This window comes from Phyllostomus discolor, chromosome 7 (assembly GCF_004126475.2).
Source record: "Phyllostomus discolor isolate MPI-MPIP mPhyDis1 chromosome 7, mPhyDis1.pri.v3, whole genome shotgun sequence".
Lineage (NCBI taxonomy): Eukaryota > Metazoa > Chordata > Mammalia > Chiroptera > Phyllostomidae > Phyllostomus > Phyllostomus discolor.
Window position 1 is genome coordinate 28,524,604 of NC_040909.2, and position 13,535 is coordinate 28,538,138.

Consider the following 13,535-nt stretch of genomic DNA (forward strand, 5'->3'; position numbering starts at 1 on the left):
ATAAGGATTCAAGGAGAGAAGGCTTTTAACTCAAAACAGAATCTGCTTGCAGTGTTGTTCAATTAACATGAAGTATTATGTTACTGGGTATGTTGCATAATGCATGACACTGTAAACCGCACGTTTTAAGTGCTGACACTGAACTCCTTGATAACAATGAAGGGTGAGGTAATTGTTAATTTTTTTAGAAGTCCCATAAAAAAGAAAAAAGGCTTCTCAAGACTGAATGAATCAACACTTCAGAGCTGAGATGCAGCCGAGGGTTGTCTGTGTGCTCACGACGATAGGAAATCTAGAAGGAAACAGGAGAAACCACATGTCACGTTCTCTTTAAGAGCTGGAAAAGCTGTCAGGAGAATTAAGATTAAACCTCCTGTGAGTCCGTGGGTGTGGAAAGTCACCAGCTAGCTAATATTAACATAGCTTGCAACCAAACGCTGTTGCTAGAAATAGGACAGTTGCATCACTACCACTAAGCAATTTGCATTCTGTGGACCAGCCCCTGCATTCCTTCTGGCTCCTCCGCCCTTTGGGCATTGCATTTCTGGAAGCTTTTAGACGGAGTTCACACTTGGCTGTCTGGTTTCCCCACGAGCTCTACCAAAAAGAAGCAGCAACAACATCTGTTTTGTTTGCAGGAAAAGTGGCTGTGCTGCAAGCAAATCTTTAGGCATCTGAGGAATTGTGAAGCGTCTGGATTTCATATGGTTGCTGATAGGGAGGGGCAGACAAGGACCTTTTTGCCTTCCTCACCATGGATAATCTGTTGTCTCAGTCTAGATTATCTTATTTCAAAAAATATCCTCTCCATGCAATTAGAAAATATGTGTCGATGCTGAGAAACCAAAAACAGAAGAACAGGTATCCTTTTGTTTCTATTATCTTTAAAATTAACAGATGTTTGCTCTTGGGTGTTGCTTTTACATCACTTGGTGGTTTAGTTTCTGCTAGTTTACCCGTTTATAGGCACAGGTCCACTTCTGCTTGGGGTTGTTCAGACTTGGCAATTGGGAGCAAGCAGGCTGTGAGGATTTATTTGAACTTGGAACATTTGGATCATTGAATAGCTAGCTAGACTAAACTACTCTATCAGAGCTAAATTGTGGATTCCTTGATAATTTTCTAAGGCCTCAATGGCAAATTTGAAAACTATAATTATCTCTACAAGGAGAAGTCATCAGGCCCTAGAAATACATTGTCTTGTGTGTATTTATGGCTATGCTACTATCCCCGGGACTTGAAGAACAAAATCATTTTGTAGACTGTAAGTATGATAGCTTTAAGCAGATCACTAATGAGCTGCGAAGGTCATTCAGAAGTAATTAGTCGTGTGTGTGTGTGTGTGTGTGTGTGTGTGTGTGTGTAGGGTAGGGGATGGAGTGCTGCCTGCAGATTTCTGTCTTTTTAACCAATCAAAAGTTAGAATTTCTACTAGTAGGCTCTAGCATGTGGGAGTATAAGTATTTTTAAAAACTGTTAAAATGATCACTTCTTTATTTTTTATTTCATTTCTCGTTTAAAATCATGCATCTATTACATTGTTTTGAGATTTGTATCAGTTTATCACTTACCATTTTGAAAAAGGCATTTCTAATTGTTGCTTTTCTGAATTATACTGAATTATCAGAAGAATTGCTGTATCTGATTCATTAAACCTGGTGGTTTCATTCAGAAAGAAGCATGGCAATGGCAAAGGACAAATGTGTAGCCACACCGAAGACAAGAGTTACAAATTGCTTGGGCATCATGCTTGTCACTAGAACTGCCAAACTGCGTGGGAGATTTAAGCAGTGTCCTGTATTTGAATGAGATGACCTACTTATGGAAACACTTCCGAAGTGAAAGCAAAAGTCAGCAGATAGAAAATCCTCTAATGACAGGTTTCCCCAAAACGTCGATGCATAATTTGGAAAATCAAAACCATTAGTACTGTTCAAGAGGAAACTGCTTTCCTTTTGTGCTTTAATAATGTTACATGAGCTAGTAATTCAGACCCCACTCACTAAGGGGGCTATGCTTAGTAGCCATTTTCTGTCTTTCTTAGTCAAGGTGTCATGATTACATGGAAATGTCTTGGTTTCCAAGTCTCAGCATGTGCTTGTGTTTGAAGTGGAAAGCCAGAGAGCCTGGTAGTGGTGCCGTGAGTTGTCTGCCACTCTCATGAAGTCCACACCCACAGACTTCTGCAGGACTCATTGTGGAGAGAGGAGGGGAGTGAATAATGGGGGGAGGTGCCAAAAGGATGGGGCTTCAACTGTGGACTGTGGATTAAGTGAGTCCTCCCACCCCGCTTTCTCAGTATTGTAAGTTTGTGGAGTGTGGCTACACTGCTTATACAATTCAATTGACTTTTTAAAGTTTATTTTCAAAATGTTGCAAAATGCATTCAGAACATTGAATTTAACGGGAGTCCTCTGACTTGGACTGAGTAGGTTTACAACCATTTGAGATGACCTAGAAATAGCTGTGAGCATTGTGCTGATTTCTTAACTTCATAAGTTAATGGGGAAATAAAGAAAAATGACATGTTCTTTTCTGAAACCAATTACAGTTCTGCAGACATAATGTCTCACAAAATTAGAGAAATTGGGTCAGAGTCAATCATGGCTAACCTTGGAAAGCTGGTTGGAAAGTTATAAAGGAGGTTAATAATGTCTATAATTTCAGGACCTGTATATTGGTTGTCTCTAGTTCTTACCATCCTGTAAGATGGATCCTCATTATAGAGATGAGGGAAGTGAGACTTAGAGTTCTTGCTCAAGGCCACTCATCTAGAAAGCACTGAAAGAAGATCTGAACTCCTGTTGGCCCAGCTTTCAACTTGATTTCTCCATGCTTTATCTCTGAATAATCCGGTGACAGCAACACAACAAACTGCTAACTTTCCTTTTGTAGAGAGTATTTCCAGCACTTCAGTGGTCACATACTGCTGTCATAATTCTTACCATAAGGGTTTACTACCTACATGCATTTATGTATTCCTTAATATTTTTCTATATTTGCATTTAAATCACTCACTTTTAAAACTTAAATTTGTTTAGAAAGAAATTTTCACATCACCACTCCAAATGGAAGACCACTGCCATTTGCCATACATAGAAAAGAAGCATACATATAATAAAAGCAAACTAATGTTAAATTCTCAGTAGATACTGTTAACTGTGAAACCTTTCGGTCTGAAACCTGCTCCATTTTGTTAAGAAGGAAGATTAGCTTTTAAGAGATTAGTATCCTAGTAGCCAACTGAGAAATTCTCCTGGGCAAGAATGGAAGGGAATTAAAAGGTAGGCGACTTTCTCAGTTCCAAGAAGCCCATTGTTATTTAGTGTAGTGTCTGCACGCCACTTAAAATCTTTCCCCAATTCATCCAGCACCATCGGCTCCCACCACGGTGTGTCCCACACACTTGGAAAATATGATCCCAGACACACTACCTGCTCCTCCACCCATATGCATTTAGATATACCCCTCCCTCTAGCCTAGATTTCCTTCCTGTACTTACACCTTGCCCACCTGGAGGCCTACATATCCTTCAAGTCTCATGTTCAATGGGCCCATGAAAAAGCTTTCTCCAGTTCTGCTGAGAAGAGTGAAGCATAGCCCCTCCTTTCTAAGATATTGATTGCTTCTCATAAGGCCCCTTGCTTATGGCACCCAGGAAGCCATTTGTTTACATATTCACAAAAATGCAAACCATACAGACATGATGCTGGGTGATACATCTTGTTCTTTGTCCTCTCAGGCCCACCTTGGGGCACAGGCTGATACAGGAGAGACTGCCTATAGCACAGACAGTTTGCTTATGGAGCACCTCATTTTTGGCTTCTATCTGTTTCTTGACTGGACCTGAAGGGTTTCCACACTTCTCAGTCAAGGTCATTGTTATACTAACCTTGTCCACAGATGCTTTTTTGTTTAAAGTTTCTCCTTAATGTTCTTCCTTTTTGCAGTTGATGTCATACAGACATGAAGGTTAGACCTGGCAGTTGGTGGGTTTGGTAGTTTTTGCTGCTGTTCCTATTGTAAGGTGTCAATCAATGGGTGGGCAGGCTATTTGTCAGAATGAGAACACATTTCTCCTTTGTATCCCTACACTCCATTATAGCAGGATTTTCACAAAGACAAGTCCCTAATTAGACAGGAGATTAAGGTCATTAATTAGATGAAGATACTGAAGGTTGGGAAAATTTGATGGTGAACATGTTTAAACAGTATTATTCAAATGGGGTTTTGGTGCTGGTGGTGATAGTTGTGGGGAACCAAACCTAAATGGGTTCTCAGATGAGTCTGGGCAGGTGTTCTGAACACTTTCATAAGGGTTTACGATTGTAGCTGTTTTCTTTTGATCAGATGTTGATGCCTGAGCTTGTGGGGAATAAACGGGACTTACAGGCAATATTCTCTTGCATACTGGCATTCCAACAGCCTTCTCTGTGGCTCAGGTGACCAAGTAGGACACTGAGTGTGGATGGGAGAATTTGCTCCACTCCTCGGCAGACTGTAGGCTGGTGATAGCCCATTGTGGCCCATTGAGAATTGAGTACACTACTGATCCCCAAGGAATGCTGCTCTTAGGGGTCAGCATCACTGATGTAGACATTCCTCGTGACTGCCAGTGCCAAAGGGTAAGAGAAGACAGTATGTGAGCTCTTACAGAACAGTCCTCTCCCTCTCCCAAGGTCAAAACCACCCATTTGCTGACAACTCCCAAATATTTACCCACAGTACACATTAGCCTTGTGTACTGTGCCTATTATATACATTGCCTATAAGACATCTCCATCTGAATGTCTTGTGGATGTGGTAGACTGAACGTGTTCAAAGAGAACTCTGACCTCCCAACCTCTCCTCTTCAGGTCCACAGATTGACACAGAAGCTCAAACAGGAAACTTGGGAGTTTATTTGTTGATTTGTTGACAAGTTGATTTTCAGGCATCCCCTAACCTACCCTCTGGAGTCAGCCTCCTTGGCACCATCCTTCTCTCTCTCACCTCCCTTTTGCAATCTCTTAACAAGCCTAGGCAATTCTACTTTTAAAATAGCTACTGAATCCTCCATCTTCACCTGTCAACACTACTATACCATCTTTTCTTGCTTGGATCATTTTAAAAGCATTCACCTTTGTGTTCACTCCTTTTATGCTACAATCCAAGTTCCTCATAGCAGCCAGAATTTTCTTCTTTAAATGAAAATCTTATTTTACCCCCAATTCAGGGAACATGATTATTTTCCTTTTCCAATTTAGCCCCAGTGCTAAACATAAATAAGGCACAAAGGAGGTGACAAATTTGTGTGACTGAATGAGTGAATATGGAGGTTGGAGAGTTCAGGGGCTGAGATGCTGTTGTATAGGTGAGGGCAAGAAATGGTGAAAATTGGTTTATCATCTTTAATAAGCAGAGGTTGATGAGATCTAGGGGAAACTTTATGGAGTCATTTATTTTATGGATGTGGAGCTACTGTTAGGAGTTAAGGGATTTGCCCAAGGTCATACCCCTCATTTGTATCTGCACTGTGTTTAGAATTTGGCGTGCTGGACTTCAAGTTCAGTGTTCTTTCCCATGCGTGTTGTGAGTCTTAGCAGAGATGTAGGAAAGGGCAGTACACCTACCAGGCAAGGAGAAAAGGACTCTGCAGGCTGAGTCCAGAGGGTAGGGTAGGTGATGCCTGAAGGTCGACTTGTCAATAATGAACAAACACCCCTGATGAAAGACAGAGATGGAAAAGAGCCTGCCATTTGGAGCTCTTGTCCTTCAGCTTCTACTGCTCCGCAGTAGCCTCATCAATTTGAATCTCTTCTGAAGAGGGACAAGAAAACACTGGAGGGCTAATTTAATAGACAAGAATTTGGGATGAACTGTGCTGATGATGCCTTGCTGTCCTGAATAGAAAGACAGCTAGTAGCTGACCTGGCATGTCTTACCTGTTTAACAGTGAATCTGCTTAAAATGAGGAGAGTGATCTTTGGTGCCAGGAAGCATTTACAACAATTTTATGCATATTTTTGGAGTTAGACCCTTGAACTGCTATAATATCTTCCAACAAAATTTATCTACATTAATATTTTTACTATCTTTCTATATTCTTATTGTCCAAATATGCAATCATGCTACCATTGATGCCCTTATATAAAAATGGACACAAATATTGGCTTGGACAAACTGAATGCAGAGAAAAGAGTCTTTCACCTGTCATCTGGTTTTCTGGGATTCTTTAATATCTTCAATTATTAAGGACTTTTTTCCCCTAGATATTGTGTGTGGAGCATTTTTATAGGTAGTGAGAATGTAAAAATAAGTTAGATATAGTGTAGCCGCTCTGAGATGCTTACAGTCTCAATGAGCACAAAGAGCTGTACTAGAGTGTTTATAGTATGAGGTGAAAACCACATACACTGTGGTCTTAGTGGGTATTTCTGGCTCAAGGCTTACTCTGGTTAATCTGCTTAAAATGAGGAGAGTGGTTTTGGGGGGCCAGGGAGCCTGTACAGTAGCTGTATGTTAATTAAGAATTAGAATTAAATTTTGTTTTGGAGGTTGTCCTAAAATTTCTCTTCAATGATTTAGGAAAAGCTTCCTAGTTCAAACAGAATCACTGGATTTTTCTTTAATCCTCATCTGAGGACATGTTTATTGATTTTAGAGAGAGGGGAAGGGAGGGAGGAAGAGAGGAAGAGAAACATCAATGTGAGAGAGAAATGTTGATTTGGGTGCCTTTTGTACACTCTCCAAGTGGTGACAGAATCACAACCTAGGCATGTGCCCTGACCAGGAATTGAACCTGTGACCTTTTGGTTTGTGGGATGATGCCCAACCAACTGAGCTATACCTGCCAGGGCAGAATCCCTGGATTTTTGTTTTTCTTTGTTTCTTAATGGAATGCTAACCTCAAAGTTGGGTTGTTAAATAAATCTTTGAATTTAACTTGAAGCTTAGAAACTTAGTTCTTCATTTTGGTGCTTATACACTTTCTGTGAATAAAAATATAAAAATTAAGAACTCCCCCTACACTCACCCCCCTCCAAAAAAAATCCCCATGTTGATATTTAGAACATTACATAAGGGTTTGGGTTGCTGAATCAGGCTTTCCTCTCTTGGTAAAATGATTGAAATTTCATTCCAGCTTGGTTTAAGAAATGCTAAGTGTGTTTAGCTCCTTGAAGTAAGTGAGTGGTTATATCTTGAGAGTATACCAAAGTTATCCATTTTATAAAGTCTCTAAAAAAAGTCATGTGAAATTGGCTCATAAGGGGCTAGTCTTCCCCCATCCAACCCCATGAGAACCTGTTCCACAAACTTGTACAAAGTCCGTGCTTTCCATCCAACAGTGCCTGGGGAGTCATGTTGGACAAACTGGGACTCTAATAGCCCTACATATAAATGCTACTCGGATAGGTACAGCACAGGAGAGTTACAAGGTGCCTTCAAAGTGTATGATGGGAGACAGGACCAAGGTGGGAAAGTCAGAAAAGGCTGCCCTAAGGGACTTAATATTGAATGAAGATTGAAGGAGGAGTAGATATTAACTAAAGGAGGATATGAGGGGACAGTCAAAACAAAGGTCTTAGCCAGAATCATCAGGGAAACCAGGAGAAGTGGGAGAAGGGAGGGTGTATATTGGAGTGACTAGGGAGCTAATGAATGCAACCCAGAGACAGAAGGGCTTGCTTGAAAGGATCCCGATGTTAGGCTCATCGAGGAAGAGACTTAAGACGTGATTGTTTCTGTGTAAGTGTTGTGTGTAGCTGTTTCATAAAACCCATAGGGCTAATGGAGAAACGTGGAAGTGCATTTGGAATGTTCCAGAGGAAGTAACTATAACTAATAGGCAGAACACAGGGAGAGGTAGTGATACAACAATAAGGATGGACTCTCTACAAATGAGAGGAAAAGGAGTGGGCCACCTTTTGCAGAGGGCAGGGCACGTGACCCCCTCTTGGGGGTTGTTGCAGCAATGGTTTCTGCATCATGAAAGAGAAGATTGAATGAATTATCTGGCTCCTTCCAACCCCAAGATTCTAGTGCAGCAGACAATTCAAAGATGGGCAATTAAGACACCTTAGGAAGAAAGAGAGGGCTCAGGTAAATCAGTTAGAATTAACTTGTTTTATTTGGCTTGTGGCAAATACTCCACAACCTGAGCATGTTGCTCTGGAATCTAAGGTCAAAGAAGACAGATTCAAATGTCTTTGTAGATTCTGGAAATAAAGCTACATCCAGAGAACACCTCGGGTGAGAAGCTTATGCACCAGTAACCAACTTTCCTGAGCCGGATCGTACGCTGAACTGCTGGTACACATAAGGACAAACAACTGTGTATACCTATGCAGTCATTGATGAATAGGGACGCTGAGAAATTTCAGGTTATTTTGTGGCATTTTAACTACATTTTAAAAAAAAATCCATCCACCCTCTTTTGCCTTTGACTCTTTTTTCCCCGCATTTAATGCGGACAATTTGCTGCTTACCATGGTCCATTCAGAAGGCGTTCCGGTCTTCTTGTCCACATTATCACAGCTGTGAAGTAAGTATTCGATATGCCTGGGAGACACCTGAACCCTGAGTTGATTTCTGAGCTATTTCTAATCCTGTTATCTGCTTCTAAACTTCCCTAATCTACCGTACTCAGATGCCTTCGAAACCTAAGAGTCAGTAAATGGATGAACACCTAAACCTTTGCTCTCAAATCAGCCTATTAACTCAAATATAGAACCCCCTTTTTGTTGAACTGCAGTGTGGCTTTTTATGCAGATTCCCAATGCCTATCCGATTCCACTTCTTAGACAGTCTGTTGGCAACATTTTATTTGCCAACTTTTGTTCAGAATGGAAGATGACATATTTTCTCATCTGGTACAGCTAATTCCATGCCTTAACGGAAAAAGAAATGAACTTTCCACATCTGCTGTGCTGCTCATAATTTACTGTGAAGAGAACGGGAAAATGCTGGAATTACTGCTTCCCTCTTCATCCTAAAGGCAGCATATTAGTAAGGCTATTTCCAGAAATACAATTTGGATTATGCATTCAAGAATAAGGGACTTTACATTTTGATTAAATGCCTTATCTGTGCTAGGCACTTGGCAAGGTCCTTTACATATGTTGTCATTTAATCTTCCTAATAGCCTTACAAAATTGGTGGTATTATCTCTCACTTTGTGGTTGAAAGAAACCGAGTTTAAAGAGGTCAGAGAACTTGGTATATAGCTCAGAAGTGATGGCAGTAGAATTTAACTCCAGGTTTGCCTGTCCGACTCCAAGGCTTGATTCACTGCCTCATGCTGAGACACCTCCAGTAAACAATACTTTTCTTTCCTTCTTTCCCTTGCTTCTTTTCTTCCTTCTTTCCTCAATATTAGATTTTCTTTCATTTATTGAAAATAAAGGGGTTAAAAATGAAATCACTATAGCTACTGTGCAACAAAGGCACCTTAAATCCTTTTAGGTAGAGATCCACTTTTTTGAGAGCTTTTGCAGTTATTCGATTTGGGGAAAATTCTTGTAAGAAAAAGAAGATAAAATTGTAAATATCAAATTAGATACAAAGTGAATATTCATTTAGAATGATATAAGAAATCACAACAAATTACAAACTGGTGTGACAAATACAACAAACATCACAAAATCTAGAAAAATAAGTGTTTTCACTAGTTAACTGATGTACCCTAAGATGTTTTCTTGCGACATTTTTGTGCAACACAGTCTTTAATCACTATCACATGACAGTGATGTTTTAATATCCTCTAAAGAGGTAATTGAAAGATAATTCAGGCACTCCTCCAGCATAAGTTAATTTATATGTGTATATGTTTTTTAGAGTCAAGAAGTTTCATAGACTAGCTTCGGACTCTCTTTTTCCTTTACCACCCACATACTTCAGATGCTAGGCACCAGTGGACACACTTATTTAAAGATTTCAGGCCCTGTGATGCAGTACGCTACATAGTAGGAGTATTGCTGAATGTCCTTTCCCTACTAGGACAGCTAGCAGTAACTTAACCACACACACACACACGACTAGGAGCTACATTTATACACGCCACTAAATCTAAACAAAATTCTAAATGTGTCCACATTTCCACTTTTTTAAGCCAGATTCCAAATTTGCCTGTGGCTGCTCCGATGCTACCTGATAGGAGAAATGTAAAAGGAGGAAAAGTCAGCCAAATGAGTACCCTAAAATCAATTGTAGTTCAAATATCTTTTGCAAATTTTACCAAAGTGAAGACTGTGAGAGCATTGGTGGAGTCTCTTTCAGGACCTTAACAGGGTCTCTGCAAACAAGGGTCTCTGCAAACGAGGGGCCCTGAAACTTAAACTTCATTGGTTTCCCAGAAAATCCAGCTCTGGAGAAAAGGAATAACAACAACAATACAATGGTGTTACGCTGCAATATGCAAGAGTCCATGCCATTAAGTGGCTTCAAAAGTAATGGTGTATGAGGTCCTATTCTGAGCAACTTGAACTCAGAATAGGACCTCATTGAAGGAAGTAGAGGGTGTTCTTTCCATGTATTTCATTCTCTAGGAAATAACACTATGGAGATGAAGAGGTTCTAGTACTGCTAAAACTGAAAGGTGTCCAACACCCTTTCATATTTGCAAAAGACTTATTATTTGCAATGGGATTACTTGCTAATGCAACAGATCTCAAAACTCCTGAATGACTCTAATTAATATTAAATACATCATTTACTGTCCTTCCAAGCAAGCCAGTTAGCACACAGAAAACGAACCTATTATTGCTGTTAAAGGCTGCACCGTAGAAAAATTATAGCAGCACTAAAAAATGTCTTTATGAATTCATTAAGATGTAATCAAGCTTTTGCAAACTCATCTGTTATTTGCAATTATAACATAGTTACTGTAAATTGTCTCTGGATAAAATCACCTTTGTGTTGGATTTCTTTGTTGAATTTTGCTAATGTATTCAAATAGCTAGCTTTCTCATGTATGTCCTCTTGGAATCTCTTCACTCTTCTTATTCCTCTTCCTGTTTTTATGCATAACTGTCCTAAAATATAAACAGTTCTTACAATTGTGTCCTGTACCATTAATCCTATTATAAAATTTGCCACTAAACTTGACTATGGCTTGTAAATACATCTCAAAACAAATAAAGCATATTATAGAAGCATTTTGGTCTTATGTAGTGAGTGCATAGTTTATAATCAAATTGTTTAAAGTGATTGAATAGTGTTAAACTCCATTTCATGTGTGTTGGCAAACTACCCTTTTGCTCTGTCCCCAACATATAATTTCTATATAATACACTTACATTTTTTTGTAGCTTATGAAATGTCACACAGCTTTTTTGGGGGGGGGTTGTTTTTAAGAGATGAAATTATTTCTCTTAGGAACACACCATTTCAGGAGAATGGCATTTTGTATTTATGAAGCTTTCCCTTTTCTTTCATCTACCTGGTGCTGCAAAAGCCTGATACACCTGCTCAAAGAAGCATTGTTCCAAGGTCCTGACCAGGGATAAGAAAACAAAGGCTGACTTCATAGCTGGGAACACAACTGTAAAACCCCACGGCCACTGCTTTGCCCTCTAATGTTTGTCCTCTTCTGTGCCATGGCTGTGCTGCTGTGGTGCTCAGAGTTAAGAGGGGAGAAATAAGATCTCTTTATGGTTTTAATGCTCTTTTCCCTGGTCTTTTGATGTAACTGGTTTTAGGCCAACAGGTATTTACTCAAAGAAGTTCAAAGCCCTGTTTGATTTAAGAATGCTGGAGATTCCAAGTGCTAATAGAGGGTGGGGCAAAAGTAAGTTTACAGTTGTGAGTACTTGAAACAGAGTTTATTCTTGTATTATTTATTATTATATTATTTTCCACATGAACAACTGTAAAGCCATTTTTGCCCCTCCCTATATACACTCTCATTCTGTTCTTTAGAATTAAGGACTATTAGAAATATTTTTAGATCAAAGTTTTATGTTTCTTGTAAAGCTGTGCTCATACTCTAGCATGCACTGGAATTGCCCGAAGGGCTAAACTACTAGTATACCTTGGAGAATTGTAGGTTTGTTTCCAGACCATGGCCACAAAGCAAGTTGTAATCCTCTTTTGTTGGGGGAAGGTCTTGCCTTCAATCACACAAAATATCTACGAAGCACATTAAAGTAAAGCTCAATAAATTGAGGTATGCCTGTACAGAATACAGGGCCCTATTCCCAGAGTTGCTGGTTTAAGAGATTTGAAGTGCGGCCCCAGAATTTTCATTTAAAAAAAGTTCTCTGGTGGTAGGAGCCAGTGTAAGAACCACTGCGGTAGGTCATTTGATGAAGCCTATTTTCAAATTCAGAGCTGACAAGTTCAAAGTTGAGAGGGACTGCCACTCCTTCTCAAGAATAGCAGTCATGCCATTCACAAGATGGAGAGTTGCTGGTAAAGCTAGGGGATGGATAGTGATAAAAATTCACAGCTTCACACGTTCTTTTTTTAAAAAATTATTAAATTTATTGGGGTGACATTGGTTAATAAAATTATATAAGTTTCAAGTGTATAATTCTATACCATGTCATCTGTATATTGCATTGTGGTTTCACCACCCAAAGTTAAGTCTCCTTCCATCGCTATGTATTTGACTCTCTTTTCCCTCTCTTGCATCTCCCTTACCTCACTTTCCCTCTGGTGACCACCATACTGTTGTCTGTGTCTGTATTTGTTGATTTGTCTTGTTTGTTCATTTGTTGCTTTCAGGTTTATATCCCATGTATGAGTGAAATAATTGATGATTTTCAACCATGGCTGCCCCATGCCTGGGAGCATTACATAATGCTTAGCAATGCAAGAAATTGTTAAACAATGTCTTTGCTATAAGAATATAATCTAAAATATTTTCTTATGTCTTATTTCCTTCTTTTGTAGTTTTTTATTGATTAAACTGATATGGCAACTGAAAATTCTAATTATTAATTTAAATTATGGAATATAAAAAAGACGTAAAGACTGTTATTACTCCATACTATCGAAAGGCATTTTAAGTTCTTGGCATTAAAAACAAAAATCAATCTTTTCCTTGTCCATACTCTGGTTAATATGTAAATGTAATTATAAAGACACACAACAAAAAATAAATTCACCACTTGGAATGATGAAATCAGTATTCCTAATACTGTTTAGTGGCTTCTAGATCCTTAGAACACGTGTTTAATACGTATTCCGTTGATTTTTCAATAAAACATGTTAATGAGCTTATCTCAATTACCTATTGAATAATCTCCTTAAAAATGCTTGCCTGTGGTTATTTACTCATAAGATTACACTCCCATTTTAGCAATAATTTTCAACTCTGAGAGGATAAATCCAAGGATTCTGAAACAGCTTTTGCTTGGAACGTGATTTCCCTCGTGACGGCGTCCAAAGGTTAAATAACCAGTGAATAGATGTAGACAATGACCAAAGATGTTTTACAATCAAGTCCTTATTAGTACATTCCTGAGTGACATTAGATGAGCGATGATTGGGCAGATGTCCCAGGCTTAGGAGTTAGTGCCTACCCAGGTTACAGGGTGCTCCCATAGAGTTGA

The 13,535-nt window shown here is 39.2% G+C and overlaps 1 protein-coding gene across 2 annotated transcripts in view; it reads left to right on the forward strand.

Annotated features, from left to right (window-relative positions):
- Window positions 1–433: 433 nt before the first annotated feature.
- Window positions 434–13,535, forward strand: part of ATP2C1 (ATPase secretory pathway Ca2+ transporting 1) — a 117,246-nt gene continuing 104,144 nt past the window's right edge. The window contains exon 1 of one of the 2 annotated variants that reach the window (XM_028518264.2): window positions 434–871. In XM_028518264.2, coding sequence (XP_028374065.1) covers window positions 755–871 — 117 coding nt within the window. In that variant the 5' untranslated portion in view covers window positions 434–754. The remainder of the gene's footprint in view (window positions 872–13,535) is intronic. The other variant, XM_028518266.2, reaches the window with a different exon arrangement.